Source organism: Littorina saxatilis, linkage group LG5, assembly GCF_037325665.1.
Source record: "Littorina saxatilis isolate snail1 linkage group LG5, US_GU_Lsax_2.0, whole genome shotgun sequence".
In the NCBI taxonomy this organism is placed as follows: Eukaryota; Metazoa; Mollusca; class Gastropoda; order Littorinimorpha; family Littorinidae; genus Littorina; species Littorina saxatilis.
In genome coordinates, this window is record NC_090249.1 from 64,128,727 (window position 1) to 64,142,662 (window position 13,936).

A 13,936-nucleotide genomic window follows, 5' to 3' on the forward strand; every position below is an offset into this window, starting at 1 on the left:
ACTCCACCTCTCAACAAGCATTCTTAACCACTACCCCACTCCACATCTCAACAAGCATTCTTAACCACTACCCCACTCCACCTCTCAACAAGCATTCTTAACCACTACGCCACTCCACCTCTCAACAAGCATTCTTAACCACTACGCCACTCCACCTCTCAACAAGCATTCTTAACCACTACCCCACTCCACCTCTCAACAAGCATTCTTAACCACTACCCCACTCCACCTCTCAACAAGCATTCTTAACCACTACGCCACTCCACCTCTCAACAAGCATTCTTAACCACTACCCCACTCCACCTCTCAACAAGCATTCTTAACCACTACCCCACTCCACCTCTCAACAAGCATTCTTAACCACTACCCCACTCCACCTCTCAACAAGCATTCTTAACCACTACGCCACTCCACCTCTCAACAAGCATTCTTAACCACTACGCCACTCCACCTCTCAACAGAAGCATACACTCCAACAAGCATTCTTAACCACTACCCCACTCCACCTCTCAACAAGCATTCTTAACCACTACGCCACTCCACCTCTCAACAAGCATTCTTAACCACTACCCCACTCCACCTCTCAACAAGCATTCTTAACCACTACCCCACTCCACCTCTCAACAAGCATTCTTAACCACTACCCCACTCCACCTCTCAACAAGCATTCTTAACCACTGCCCCACTCCACCTCTCAACAAGCATTCTTAACCACTACCCCACTCCACCTCTCAACAAGCATTCTTAACCACTACCCCACTCCACCTCTCAACAAGCATTCTTAACCACTACGCCACTCCACCTCTCAACAGAAGCATACACTCCAACAAGCATTCTTAACCACTACCCCACTCCAGCTCTCAAGAGAAGCATAACCTCTAACAACAGCAAAGCAGGATTCAACTGTCAAGTAAACACTCTCAGAACACTTCATGTAAAGCATGATTCAACTTTCAAGCAAACACTCGCAGAACACTTCATGTAAAGCATGATTCAACTCTAAAGTAAACACTGTCAGAACACTTAAGGTAAAGCATAATTCAACTCTAAAGTAAACACTCTCAGAACACTTCATGTAAAGCATGATTCAACTCTAAAGTAAACACTGTCAGAACACTTCATGTAAAGCATAATTCAACTCTAAAGTAAACACTCTCAGAACACGTCATGTAAAGCATGATTCAACTCTCAAGTAAACACTGTCAGAACACTTAAGGTAAAGCATGATTCAACTGTCAAGTAAATACTCTCAGAACACTTCATGTAAAGCGTGATTCAACTCACAAGCAAACACTGTCACAACACTTCATGTAAAGGATGATTCAACTCACGAGGGACAGAGCGTCGAGCATGTTGAGATGGAGTGGAGGGTGTTGAAGTCGTACGGCCACCAGCTCCACCAGCAGACACAGCATGTTGAAAATCCCTTCCTGTATTTCTCCACCCCACTTGTGTACAGCCACTGACGTCAGTAACTGGTGAGCAACATGGATCATTTTATGTCAGACAAAATCCCTTCCTGTATCTCACCACTTGTAAACAGCCACTGACGTCAGTAACTGGTGAGCAACATGGATCATTTTATGTCAGACAAAATCCCTTCCTGTATCTCACCACTTGTAAACAGCCACTGACGTCAGTAACTGGTGAGCAACATGGATCATTTTATGTCAGACAAAATCCCTTCCTGTATCTCACCACTTGTAAACAGCCACTGACGTCAGTAACTGGTGAGCAACATGGATCATTTTATGTCAGACAAAATCCCTTCCTGTATCTCACCACTTGTAAACAGCCACTGACGTCAGTAACTGGTGAGCAACATGGATCATTTTATGTCAGACAAAATCCCTTCCTGTATCTCACCACTTGTGTACAGCCACTGACGTCAGTAACTGGTGAGCAACATGGATCATTTTATGTCAGACAAAATCCCTTCCTGTATCTCACCACTTGTAAACAGCCACTGACGTCAGTAACTGGTGAGCAACATGGATCATTTTATGTCAGACAAAATCCCTTCCTGTATCTCACCACTTGTAAACAGCCACTGACGTCAGTAACTGGTGAGCAACATGGATCATTTTATGTCAGACAAAATCCCTTCCTGTATCTCACCACTTGTGTACAGCCACTGACGTCAGTAACTGGTGAGCAACATGGATCATTTTATGTCAGACAAAATCCCTTCCTGTATCTCACCACTTGTAAACAGCCACTGACGTCAGTAACTGATGAGAAACATGGATCATTTTATGTCAGACAAAATCCCTTCCTGTATCTCACCACTTGTAAACAGCCACTGACGTCAGTAACTGATGAGAAACATGGATCATTTTATGTCAGACAAAATCCCTTCCTGTATCTCACCACTTGTAAACAGCCACTGACGTCAGTAACTGATGAGAAACATGGATCAACATCAGTCAGTAACTGGTGAGAAACATGGATCATTTTATGTCAGACAAAATCCCTTCCTGTATCTCACCACTTGTAAACAGCCACTGACGTCAGTAACTGATGAGAAACATGGATCATTTTATGTCAGACAAAATCCCTTCCTGTATCTCACCACTTGTAAACAGCCACTGACGTCAGTAACTGATGAAAAACATGGATCATTTTATGTCAGACAAAATCCCTTCCTGTATCTCACCACTTGTAAACAGCCACTGACGTCAGTAACTGATGAGCAACATGGATCATTTTATGTCAGACAAAATCTCTTCCTGTATCTCTCCACCCCACTTGTGTACAGGTACTGACGTCAGTAACTGGTGAGAAACATGGATCAACATCAGTCAGTAACTGGTGAGAAACATGGATCAACATCAGTCAGTAACTGGTGAGAAACATGGATCAACATCAGTCAGTAACTGGTGAGAAACATGGATCAACATCAGTCAGTAACTGATGAGAAACATGGATCAACATCAGTCAGTAACTGGTGAGAAACATGGATCAACATCAGTCAGTAACTGGTGAGAAACATGGATCAACATCAGTCAGTAACTGATGAGAAACATGGATCAACATCAGTCAGTAACTGGTGAGAAACATGGATCAACATCAGTCAGTAACTGGTGAGAAACATGGATCAACATCAGTCAGTAACTGGTGAGAAACATGGATCAACATCAGTCAGTAACTGGTGAGAAACATGGATCAACATCAGTCAGTAACTGATGAGAATCATGGATCAACATCAGTCAGTAACTGGTGAGAAACATGGATCAACATCAGTCAGTAACTGGTGAGAAACATGGATCAACATCAGTCAGTAACTGGTGAGAAACATGGATCAACATCAGTCAGTAACTGGTGAGAAACATGGATCAACATCAGTCAGTAACTGGTGAGAAACATGGATCAACATCAGTCAGTAACTGGTGAGAAACATGGATCAACATCAGTCAGTAACTGATGAGAAACATGGATCAACATCAGTCAGTAACTGATGAGAAACATGGATCAACATCAGTCAGTAACTGATGAGAAACATGGATCAACATCAGTCAGTAACTGATGAGAAACATGGATCAACATCAGTCAGTAACTGGTGAGAAACATGGATCAACATCAGTCAGTAACTGATGAGAAACATGGATCAACATCAGTCAGTAACTGGTGAGAAACATGGATCAACATCAGTCAGTAACTGATGAGAAACATGGATCAACATCAGTCAGTAACTGGTGAGAAACATGGATCAACATCAGTCAGTAACTGATGAGAAACATGGATCAACATCAGTCAGTAACTGGTGAGAAACATGGATCAACATCAGTCAGTAACTGGTGAGAAACATGGATCAACATCAGTCAGTAACTGGTGAGAAGCATGGATCAACATCAGTCAGTAACTGGTGAGAAACATGGATCAACATCAGTCAGTAACTGGTGAGAAACATGGATCAACATCAGTCAGTAACTGGTGAGAAACATGGATCAACATCAGTCAGTAACTGGTGAGAAACATGGATCAACATCAGTCAGTAACTGGTGAGAAACATGGATCAACATCAGTCAGTAACTGGTGAGAAACATGGATCAACATCAGTCAGTAACTGGTGAGAAACATGGATCAACATCAGTCAGTAACTGGTGAGAAACATGGATCAACATCAGTCAGTAACTGGTGAGAAACATGGATCAACATCAGTCAGTAACTGGTGAGAAACATGGATCAACATCAGTCAGTAACTGGTGAGAAACATGGATCAACATCAGTCAGTAACTGGTGAGAAACATGGATCAACATCAGTCAGTAACTGGTGAGAAACATGGATCAACATCAGTCAGTAACTGGTGAGAAACATGGATCAACATCAGTCAGTAACTGGTGAGAAACATGGATCAACATCAGTCAGTAACTGGTGAGAAACATGGATCAACATCAGTCAGTAACTGGTGAGAAACATGGATCAACATCAGTCAGTAACTGGTGAGAAACATGGATCAACATCAGTCAGTAACTGGTGAGAAACATGGATCAACATCAGTCAGTAACTGGTGAGAAACATGGATCAACATCAGTCAGTAACTGGTGAGAAACATGGATCAACATCAGTCAGTAACTGGTGAGAAACATGGATCAACATCAGTCAGTAACTGGTGAGAAACATGGATCAACATCAGTCAGTAACTGGTGAGAAACATGGATCAACATCAGTCAGTAACTGATGAGAAACATGGATCAACATCAGTCAGTAACTGGTGAGAAACATGGATCAACATCAGTCAGTAACTGATGAGAAACATGGATCAACATCAGTCAGTAACTGGTGAGAAACATGGATCAACATCAGTCAGTAACTGGTGAGAAACATGGATCAACATCAGTCAGTAACTGGTGAGAAACATGGATCAACATCAGTCAGTAACTGGTGAGAAACATGGATCAACATCAGTCAGTAACTGGTGAGAAACATGGATCAACATCAGTGATCAACATCAGTGATCAACATCAGTGATCAACATCAGTCAGTAACCGACAATAACAAGGGATCACAATCAGATTCATTTTATATGAAAAGCATAATGCATTACTGGATCTCCCCCCCCCCCCCCCTGTAATCATTACAACAGTAATCATTACAACAGTAATCATCCAATGAATAGACGGCCTTAAATCAGTGAAACCCGGCTTACCTTTTGAAAGGCTTCTGGCATGCACCTCTCCGTGAACCTTTTACAATGTTCATCACTTTCACCGAGACCTGCACACATACAAATTATCAATTATTAATATAGTTGACGAGCACAGTTTCCTAGTGGATAAGACGCCGGCCTCCCAAGCGGAAGGTTGTGGGTTCGAATCCCGGCCGCGCCTGGTGAGTTAAGGCTGGTGATTTTTGCGATCTCCTAGGTCAACGTATGTGTAGACTTATCTCCCTTCATGTGTACACACAAGCACAAGACCAAGTGCGCACGAACCTAATCCTGTAATCCATGTCAGAGGTCGATGGGTTATAGAAACACGAAAATACCAAGCATGCATCCCTTGAAAGTGGTGTTTAGCTGCCTATATGGAGGGCTAAATGGGTCATAAGTTATAAAATCCCACTCATGCAAAAAAACATGTGTATGTGGGCGTTTCAGCCCATGAACCATTGTGGAGAGGTGGACCAGACACCGGACCACTTCCTGCAGACCTGCCAACTCCACTGCAGTGAGAGTAAACATGTCTGGCCCACAGGGACATCGCTGCACACCAAGCTATGGGGCAGCACTCAGGACCTGGAAATGACAGCCCACTTCGTCAACATCACGGGCAAAAGAATCTAGACACAGCCATCGTCGAACGCTGAAGAAGAAGCCCATGAACGAAGAAGAAGTTACGTGAGCCGTGCAATGAATATGGGTGTGAAGTGTTTACCCGCTTCAGCCAGTCTGGTGGCGGCTATCAGACAGCGTCCCAGAGACTCCTCCCGCTTGTAGGGGATGTTCCACATCTCGGTGAAGACACGCCCCTCCAGCTCGTACAGGTTGGTGACCGGGAACTCCAGGCTGTTGCTCTCCTCCATCACCACCTCCTCCGTCCCCTCCTGTGCTGGGGTCTGTTGGAACACACATAGGGGGCAGGGCTAGTACAGTGGAACACACACACAGGGGGCAGGGCTAGTACAGTGGAACACACACACAGGGGGCAGGGCTAGTACAGTGGAACACACACACAGGGGGCAGGGCTAGTACAGTGGAACACACACACAGGGGGCAGGGCTAGTACAGTGGAACACACACACAGGGGGCAGGGCTAGTACAGTGGAACACACACACAGGGGGCAGGGCTAGTACAGTGGAACACACACACAGGGGGCAGGGCTAGTACAGTTGAACACACACATAGGGGGCAGGGCTAGTACAGTGGAACACACACACAGGGGGCAGGGCTAGTACAGTGGAACACACACACAGGGGGCAGGGCTAGTACAGTGGAACACACACACAGGGGGCAGGGCTAGTACAGTGGAACACACACACAGGGGGCAGGGCTAGTACAGTGGAACACACACACAGGGGGCAGGGCTAGTACAGTGGAACACACACATAGGGGGCAGGGCTAGTACAGTGGAACACACACACAGGGGGCAGGGCTAGTACAGTGGAACACACACACAGGGGGCAGGGCTAGTACAGTGGAACCTCCATTTGAAGACCTCCAATATCTAATAAATCAGGCCTTAAATGAAAAAGGACTGGCGGGAATCTTAAAATGGGGGGGGGGGGGGGTGTAAATTTACAAAGGTTATGAACATAAAAAGAAAACAATCAAGGCCTTAAAAAGGGGTAACTCTTAATTTGGAGGGGTGGGGGGGGGGGGGGGGGCTGGGGATGTTTTAAAAAAGGGGTTCCACTGTATTAAAAGAGGTCATCTAAGAAAGCCATTTAAGTTTAACAAAAATGCTGCAGCCCAACAATTGCAACAAAAATGTTTATTTGCCTTTTATTTATCTTACTTACTTATATTTTTTATTACTCTCTCATTCTCTTTTCTTGCTTTCTGTATTCAGCAAGATGACAGTTGATTCTTAATTTGACCCTTTGTATCATGTAAACCAAAACCTCGCCGAGGAAGCACTGACTGAATATGGCATGTTTCACAGTATTGATTTGCACATCTGTGTTAGGAAACGCTGCCGTTGCTGAGCTTTGGTTCAGTTTTGTGTGTTGCATGTGGTTGACTTATTTGTACTTTGTGGGAAAGTACCGATATTATATTTTGTAAACACAATATTTATGCTTGGACGAGAATGCAGGTGAACTTTCTAGTCCTGTCAAAACAAGTTGTTTACCACGCTTTTTTAGTCGTGAGTTCGTGGCGTTCGTTCGGATTAAGTGCGTCGGCGCTTTTGATGTACGTCACAGAGAATGTCGCTAGTTTAGTCCATGCACGGCTCGTATAATGTAGTTGTATCATGTTCGGTCTGGAATATTCTCGAGATTGAGTATTTACTATATATGCCAGCGCGATTTGTATGTAAAAAAAGCTTCTATTTGAGTTCTGCTACGTTGTGCAGTTGTATGTATTGAATGCTGAATAAATCCTCGAACTCAATTTGACGAGTTGTTTTCTGTTGCTGCGAAGACGGGCGACGTAGAATAAAAGAACACAACTATACGACGTTTGAGAACTTGTGGCAATCTCAAGTGTCGTGTAACAATCTGTTTATTTTTGGTGGTTTGTATGATAATAAAGAGATAGAAAATGCAATAAGACTTCAGAGTTAATTAAAAAAATTAAAGAAATATTGACTTTTTGTTATCATTTCAATTCCAACCAACACGATTTCCCAGATTTTTGCCTGCTGTGAGTGTGACTGTGAGAAGCCTCCTAAGGCCTAAACAACACGGCAAAATCATTATTTTCCCCTTCCACATTATTTCCTTACCTAATTCTTGTAAAAAGGTGTTAATGCCAGTTTATTACCAAACAACTCGATGGGAAGAAGAAAATCATGACTTTGACATACAAACAAACACACAAAAATTCAGAGCTGTCGGTGTCTGAAATGTCACGAGGCCAAAACAAATTACTCGATTACTTTTACTTTATTGCTAAACCGTAATTAGTGGTGTCAGAAAAACATGAAAATTGAAGAAATGTGAAACATTTCCGTTAAAGGTTAATACTAATAGTTGACCTGTTTGATATAAAAAAAAAAAGAAGTTTGCAACATTTTTGGTTGGACAGATTATAATATAAACAGTACCAAAAAAACCTACCAAATCTTGTTAATGTCATATGATAAAATGAACAATTTGGTGGTGTAAGATGAAAATGCTTTAGAATGAAGCACATGTTTCTGCTGTCCCAGGAGCAGTAACTCATTTACTGGACTAATGAGGTCAACTGTGGGGGGTCGGCTGTGGGTCATTATATTAGTTTGCAACCTGTACCATCTAATAATACGAGATTAAAGCAGTCCCCAGACCAGGCAAAGGGCTGCTCGACAAAGTGACGGTGTATAGCAAGCAATTTTGCGCTGATCTCCAAGAAAGATTAAATGAAACAAATTTGAAGTTTGGCACCAAAGTGTTACAACGACCACGCCTTCGCACGACTTACATCGGTACCCTCCACGACCTCATCGTACGTGGGCGGTAGCGACGGCCCGTAGACTGGAGTCTGCTCAGTCTTGGACTGCTGGTCCTTCATGTCGATGTCGACATCGTCCAGAGCATCAAAAGTAGACACAGGATGATCATCCGTCAGAATAGCAACGGCGTCACTCAAATCATTCTTCGCCATTCGCAGGGCTCGCCGAACCTCCGCTTCTGACGGAAAGCCCATGCTCAGAATCATTTGCACATTCTCCTCACTGACCTCCATGATGAAAAACTAGAATCAGTCCCGCTATTGGCAAGTCATGGTGCTAAAACAACCGAAGAAAAGAGGAAAACACGACAGAAATTCGCATCCTCTAGTCGCACTGCACTTTTAACACCGCCATTACAATGGGTTAAACGTGACTTGAAAGTCAGAAGAGCCCGTCAAGGGAGATAAGCGCAGAAATGACGCGAGTTTTGTTTTCTTTTATTTGTAGACTGAAAAATTCAACTTAGTTTGATATGTTACTGTCAAACAAAATAACAAAACAAACAAAAGAAAGGCCTAACAAATAAACAAACAACAATAACGAAAAAAGCGTGCGGAACGTGACAAGCCAGTATAGCGCAGCCGCAGCGTAAAGTGTTTCACAGGAAAGCGCGCTTTTCTCTATTGTTTTTACATTCAGTCAAGTTTTGACTAAATGTTTTAACATAGACGAGGAATCGAGACGAGGGTGTGTGTCTGTCTGTGTGTGTGTGTGTGTGTGTGTGTGTGTGTGTGTGTGTGTGTGTGTGTGTGTGTGTGTGTGTGTGTGTGTGTGTGTCAGTGTGTGTGTGTGTGTGTGTGTGTAGAGCGATTCAGAGAAAACTACTTGACCGATCTTCATAAAACTTTACATCAGAGTTCCTGTATGTGGTATCCCCAGACATATTTTTCTCTCTTTTTTTATAATTGTACTTGATGACGTCATATCCGGCTTTTTGTGAAAGTTGAGGCGGCACTGTCACACCCTCATTTTTCGATCAAATTGATTACAATTTTGGTTGAGCAGTCTTCGACGAAGCCTGGACTTTAATAACATGACATATGTATATATTTTTTAGATCATAATTGATTGCATCGTATTCTTCATCAAATTCTGATCAATTATGATCTAAAAATATATAATAATAATAATAATAATGGAAACTTATAGAGCGCTCACCTAGAAGCTCCAAGCACTTTACAATGACATTACTATACACATGTACAAAACCAAAATACAAGCATTAAGACAGAAAAAGAACAGGAGTACAAAAGCAAATTCATCGTTTAAATCCATGCAGTCACAAACAAACACACGCGTGCGCACGCACATACGCGTGCGCATACACACACAGATATGGAAAGCCGTTTGGCTCATAACCATTACACGTGTAAAAAATGATTAGTACACATGTAATAAATAATTAATACACGTGTAATTAATGATTAATACACGTGTAATAAATGATTAATGCACGTGTAATAAATGATTCATACACGTGTAATAAATAATTCATACACGTGTAAGAAATGATTAAATACACGTGTAATAAATATTTCATGCACGTCACAGTGTAAGAAATGATTAAATACACGTGCAGGAAATAGTTTATACACGTGTAAGAAATGATTAAATACACGTGTAGTAAATGATTACATACACGTGCAGGAAATAGTTTTTACACGTGTAAGAAATGATTAAATACACGTGTAGTAAATGATTAAATACACGTGTAATGGTTATGAGCCAAACGGCTCAAACGTAATAATTTAAAACTTGAATCGGAAAATATACGACTTGCAAAGCAACAACTCTTTAAGTCGCTTAACCACGTGACTCCTGCATTTTTAACGCTTGTACGAAATATTTATTACACGCGTATTTAATCATTTCTTACACGTGTATGAAAAATGTATTCATACACGTGTAAGAAATGATTAAATACACGTGTAATAAAAATGTCATACACGTGTACGAAATGATTAAATACACGCGTAATAAATATTTCATGCACGTGTAAGAAATAATTAATACACGTGTAATAAATATTTCATTTAATCATTTCTTACACGTGTATGAAATATTCATTACACGTGTATTTAATCATTATGCTATACCATAGCATAAGAAAAAAGATAAATTACACGTGCAATAAGAAATAAATACACGTGTATTAATCATTTATTACACGTGTATTTATGATTTATTACACGTGTAATGGTAATGAGCCAAACGGCTTTCCATACACACATGCTATCCCTAACACCACACACATGCACAGATACACACAGATACACATTCACACACACACACACACACACATACACACACACACACGCACACGCACACACACACACACACACACACACACACACACACACGCATACAGACAGGCACACACACATACATACAAACACACACACATATACACATACACTCACACATGAATACTAATATACCTACACAATCTGCATACATGGCGTACACACAAAAATCGCAGATATAATCACAAAACCAAGCTCGTGCTTATGCACATCCATTTATCTAACTAGATAAACCGATATGTAGTTTGCACAAGGAAAAGAGAAAAAGTCGCAGCACACGATTTCCAGATCACTGGCTGCTGCAGGGTTCACCGGACAGTTTGAAAGTTACTGGTTGGTCTAGAAAATGCTGTGTGAACAGGTGCGTTTTCAGATTTGATCTAAAAGAAGAATAGGATGGACTATGTCTGACAGAATAAGGAAGGGAGTTCCATGTTTTAACAGCAGCAAATGAAAATGCGCGTTGTCCATGTACTTTTCTTTTTTTTGTTGGAATTCGGAACATTCGAGTGTCAGCGGCGGAGCGCAGCGATCTGGAAGGGACGTACAGGTTTACGAGTTCAGACAGATATGAAGGTGCAGAACCAGTGATGATTTTAAAACAAAGACACGAGCTTTTGTACTTAATTCTTTGATTGACCGGAAGCCAGTGCAGATATTTCAAAAGGGGAGTACAAGGTTGCTTCTTGGAGGATTTACAAATTAATCTTGCAGCTGAATGTTGAACCCTTTGCAGTGGTTGGATGATAGTCTGGGGGCTACCGATTAGTACTGAATTACAAAAGTCTATTCTAGATAGCACACACGAAGAAATTAGTGTTTTGGTGGCCTCTTCAGTCAGACAAGAGCGGACTGAACTAATCCTTTTCAACTCAATGTATGCGGCCTGGCAGGTTTTGGTGACATGCTGTTTCATAGTCAGATCGCGGTCAATAATGACTCGACTCCAAGGTCGCGGACTTTATCTGCAAAATCAATGCTAACAGCACCGAGTGTTACTACTTTTGGAAGAGAGTGAGTTTTTGTGGATTTTGAGAAACACATCGCCTCGGTCTTATCGTCATTCAGTTTGAGTTTATTTTCTGACATCCATGTTTTAACAGTTGAAGTACAGATGTTTAGAGAGTGAAGGAGGTTAGGAATGTTTTCAGGTGATTCTGATTTGTATAGTTGTGTGTCGTCTGCGAACATTTCATGCTCGACAGAATGAGTCGAGATTACATTTGACAGAGGAGTTGTATAGAGAATAAAAAGGACAGGACCCAGCACAGAGCCTTGTGGGACGCAAAACTCAAGGGGAACTGTGGCTGACTGGTGGTCACCAACAAGAACAAACTGCTTTCTCTCAGTTAGATAAGACCGAAACCACTGAAGTGCGGTATTGCGAATGCCAAAAGCCTGCTCCAACCGACGGAGAAGAATTTCGTGATCGATGGTATCGAACGCAGCCGAAAGGTCCAAAAGTAGAAGAACCGAAACTTTATCTTCATCAAGGGAGACTAAGAGATCGTTTACTACGCGTAGAATAGCGGTCTCTGTACTGTGTCCTGGACGGTAAGCAGACTGGTGAGGGCTCAGGAGATTGTTACAAGAGAGATGGGAAGCAAGTTGGTGGAGAACGATTTTTTTAAGAAGTTTAGAAAGGAAGGGAAGATTTGAGATAGGTCTATAGTTCTTCAGTTGGTTAGGATCTAGTGAGGCTTTCCTTAGAATGGGTTTTACAACTGCCTCTTTGAAACTAGAAGGAACAGTACCAGTGGTCAGTGATTCATTTACAATGTTTGTAATGGTATAATATACATATGTCATGTTTACTCTTAAAATGTGATCACAATTAACAACAATAGGTTAATTAGTACTACGATTTTAATTCAGGAAATCGATTGAAAAATTATTTCATCTTATTGTTTATCATTTCCTGATTCCAAAAACATATAGATATAATATCTTGTATTCAAAACAAGCTCAGAAAATTAAAAAGAATACAGAAAAGCGCGCTTTCCTTCTTGGCCCAATACGCTACCGCGCTATTCTGGCTTGTCAATTTCACTTCATTTTGCACGTCAAACGTGAGCGATATCATTGTCGCGGGGATTGACGAAGCTGTATATTGTCTTGGTAAAAAAAAAAAATGCAGTGCGTTCAGTTTCATTCCGTGAGTTTGACAGCTTGACTAAATGTAATAATTTCGCCTTACGCGACTTGTTATTTACTGAGCTTCTTTTTAATCAAAACATATATATGTTACAGGCATTAAGTGAAACCTGAAATGTTCAGGCATTACGCGTAATGCCTGTGACCACTAGGCATTACACGTAATGCCTAAAACTAACAGGAATTACGTGTAATGCCTGAAAATCATTGTCAGGCATTACACGTAATGCCTAAAACCTGTTACAGGCATTAAGTGAAACCAGGCATTACGTGTATAATGCCTGAAACCTCTCTGCAATTGTCGTTGGTGAGGTTTCTGCTGATGTTTGTTGGTGGTTTGTGGATGGTTTGTTGGTGGTTTGTGGATGGTTTGTTGGTGGTTGGTCGTGGTGGGTCGTGGTTGGTTGTTTGGTAGTTGGTCGTGATAGGTCGTGGTTGGTTGGTGGGTGGTGATTTGTTGTTGGTTGTTGATTTGTTGTTGTTGTTGTTATTGTGTGCATTCATTGTGATATGTTTTACTTGTTCAACACCATGTACTTGTGTAACACCATGCACTCGTCCCCACACACATACACTACTCTAGTAATTTGTTTATTTCATGTATGGAATAGTAAAATACACCAACATTACAATAATAATGGTTGATGTAAATAAATATGTCATATTAAGAGGTATTGTCATAAAAACTCTCTCTCTCTGTCTCTCTGTCTCTGTCTCTGTCTCTCTCTCTGTCTCTGTCTCTCTGTCTCTGTCTCTCTCTCTCTCTCTCTCTCTCTCTGTCTCTCTCTGTCTCTCTCTCTCTCTCTCTCTCTCTCTCTCTCTCTCTCTCTCTCTCTCTCTCTCTCTCTCTCTCTCCTTTGTTAACCTTCAGCTCAACCTT

The 13,936-nt window shown here is 41.7% G+C and overlaps 1 protein-coding gene across 2 annotated transcripts in view; it reads right to left on the reverse strand.

The window, feature by feature from the left end:
• LOC138967690 (ubiquitin carboxyl-terminal hydrolase 24-like) overlaps positions 1 to 8,950 on the reverse strand; it is a 315,079-nt gene extending 306,129 nt beyond the window's left edge. For both annotated transcript variants that reach the window (XM_070340337.1, XM_070340339.1), the window contains exons 1-4: positions 8,569 to 8,950; positions 5,878 to 6,058; positions 5,151 to 5,218; positions 1,332 to 1,475 (exon numbers count right to left, since the gene is read on the reverse strand). In XM_070340337.1, coding sequence (XP_070196438.1) covers positions 1,332 to 1,475; positions 5,151 to 5,218; positions 5,878 to 6,058; positions 8,569 to 8,832 — 657 coding nt within the window. In that variant the 5' untranslated portion in view covers positions 8,833 to 8,950. The remainder of the gene's footprint in view (positions 1 to 1,331; positions 1,476 to 5,150; positions 5,219 to 5,877; positions 6,059 to 8,568) is intronic.
• Positions 8,951 to 13,936: the final 4,986 nt, after the last annotated feature.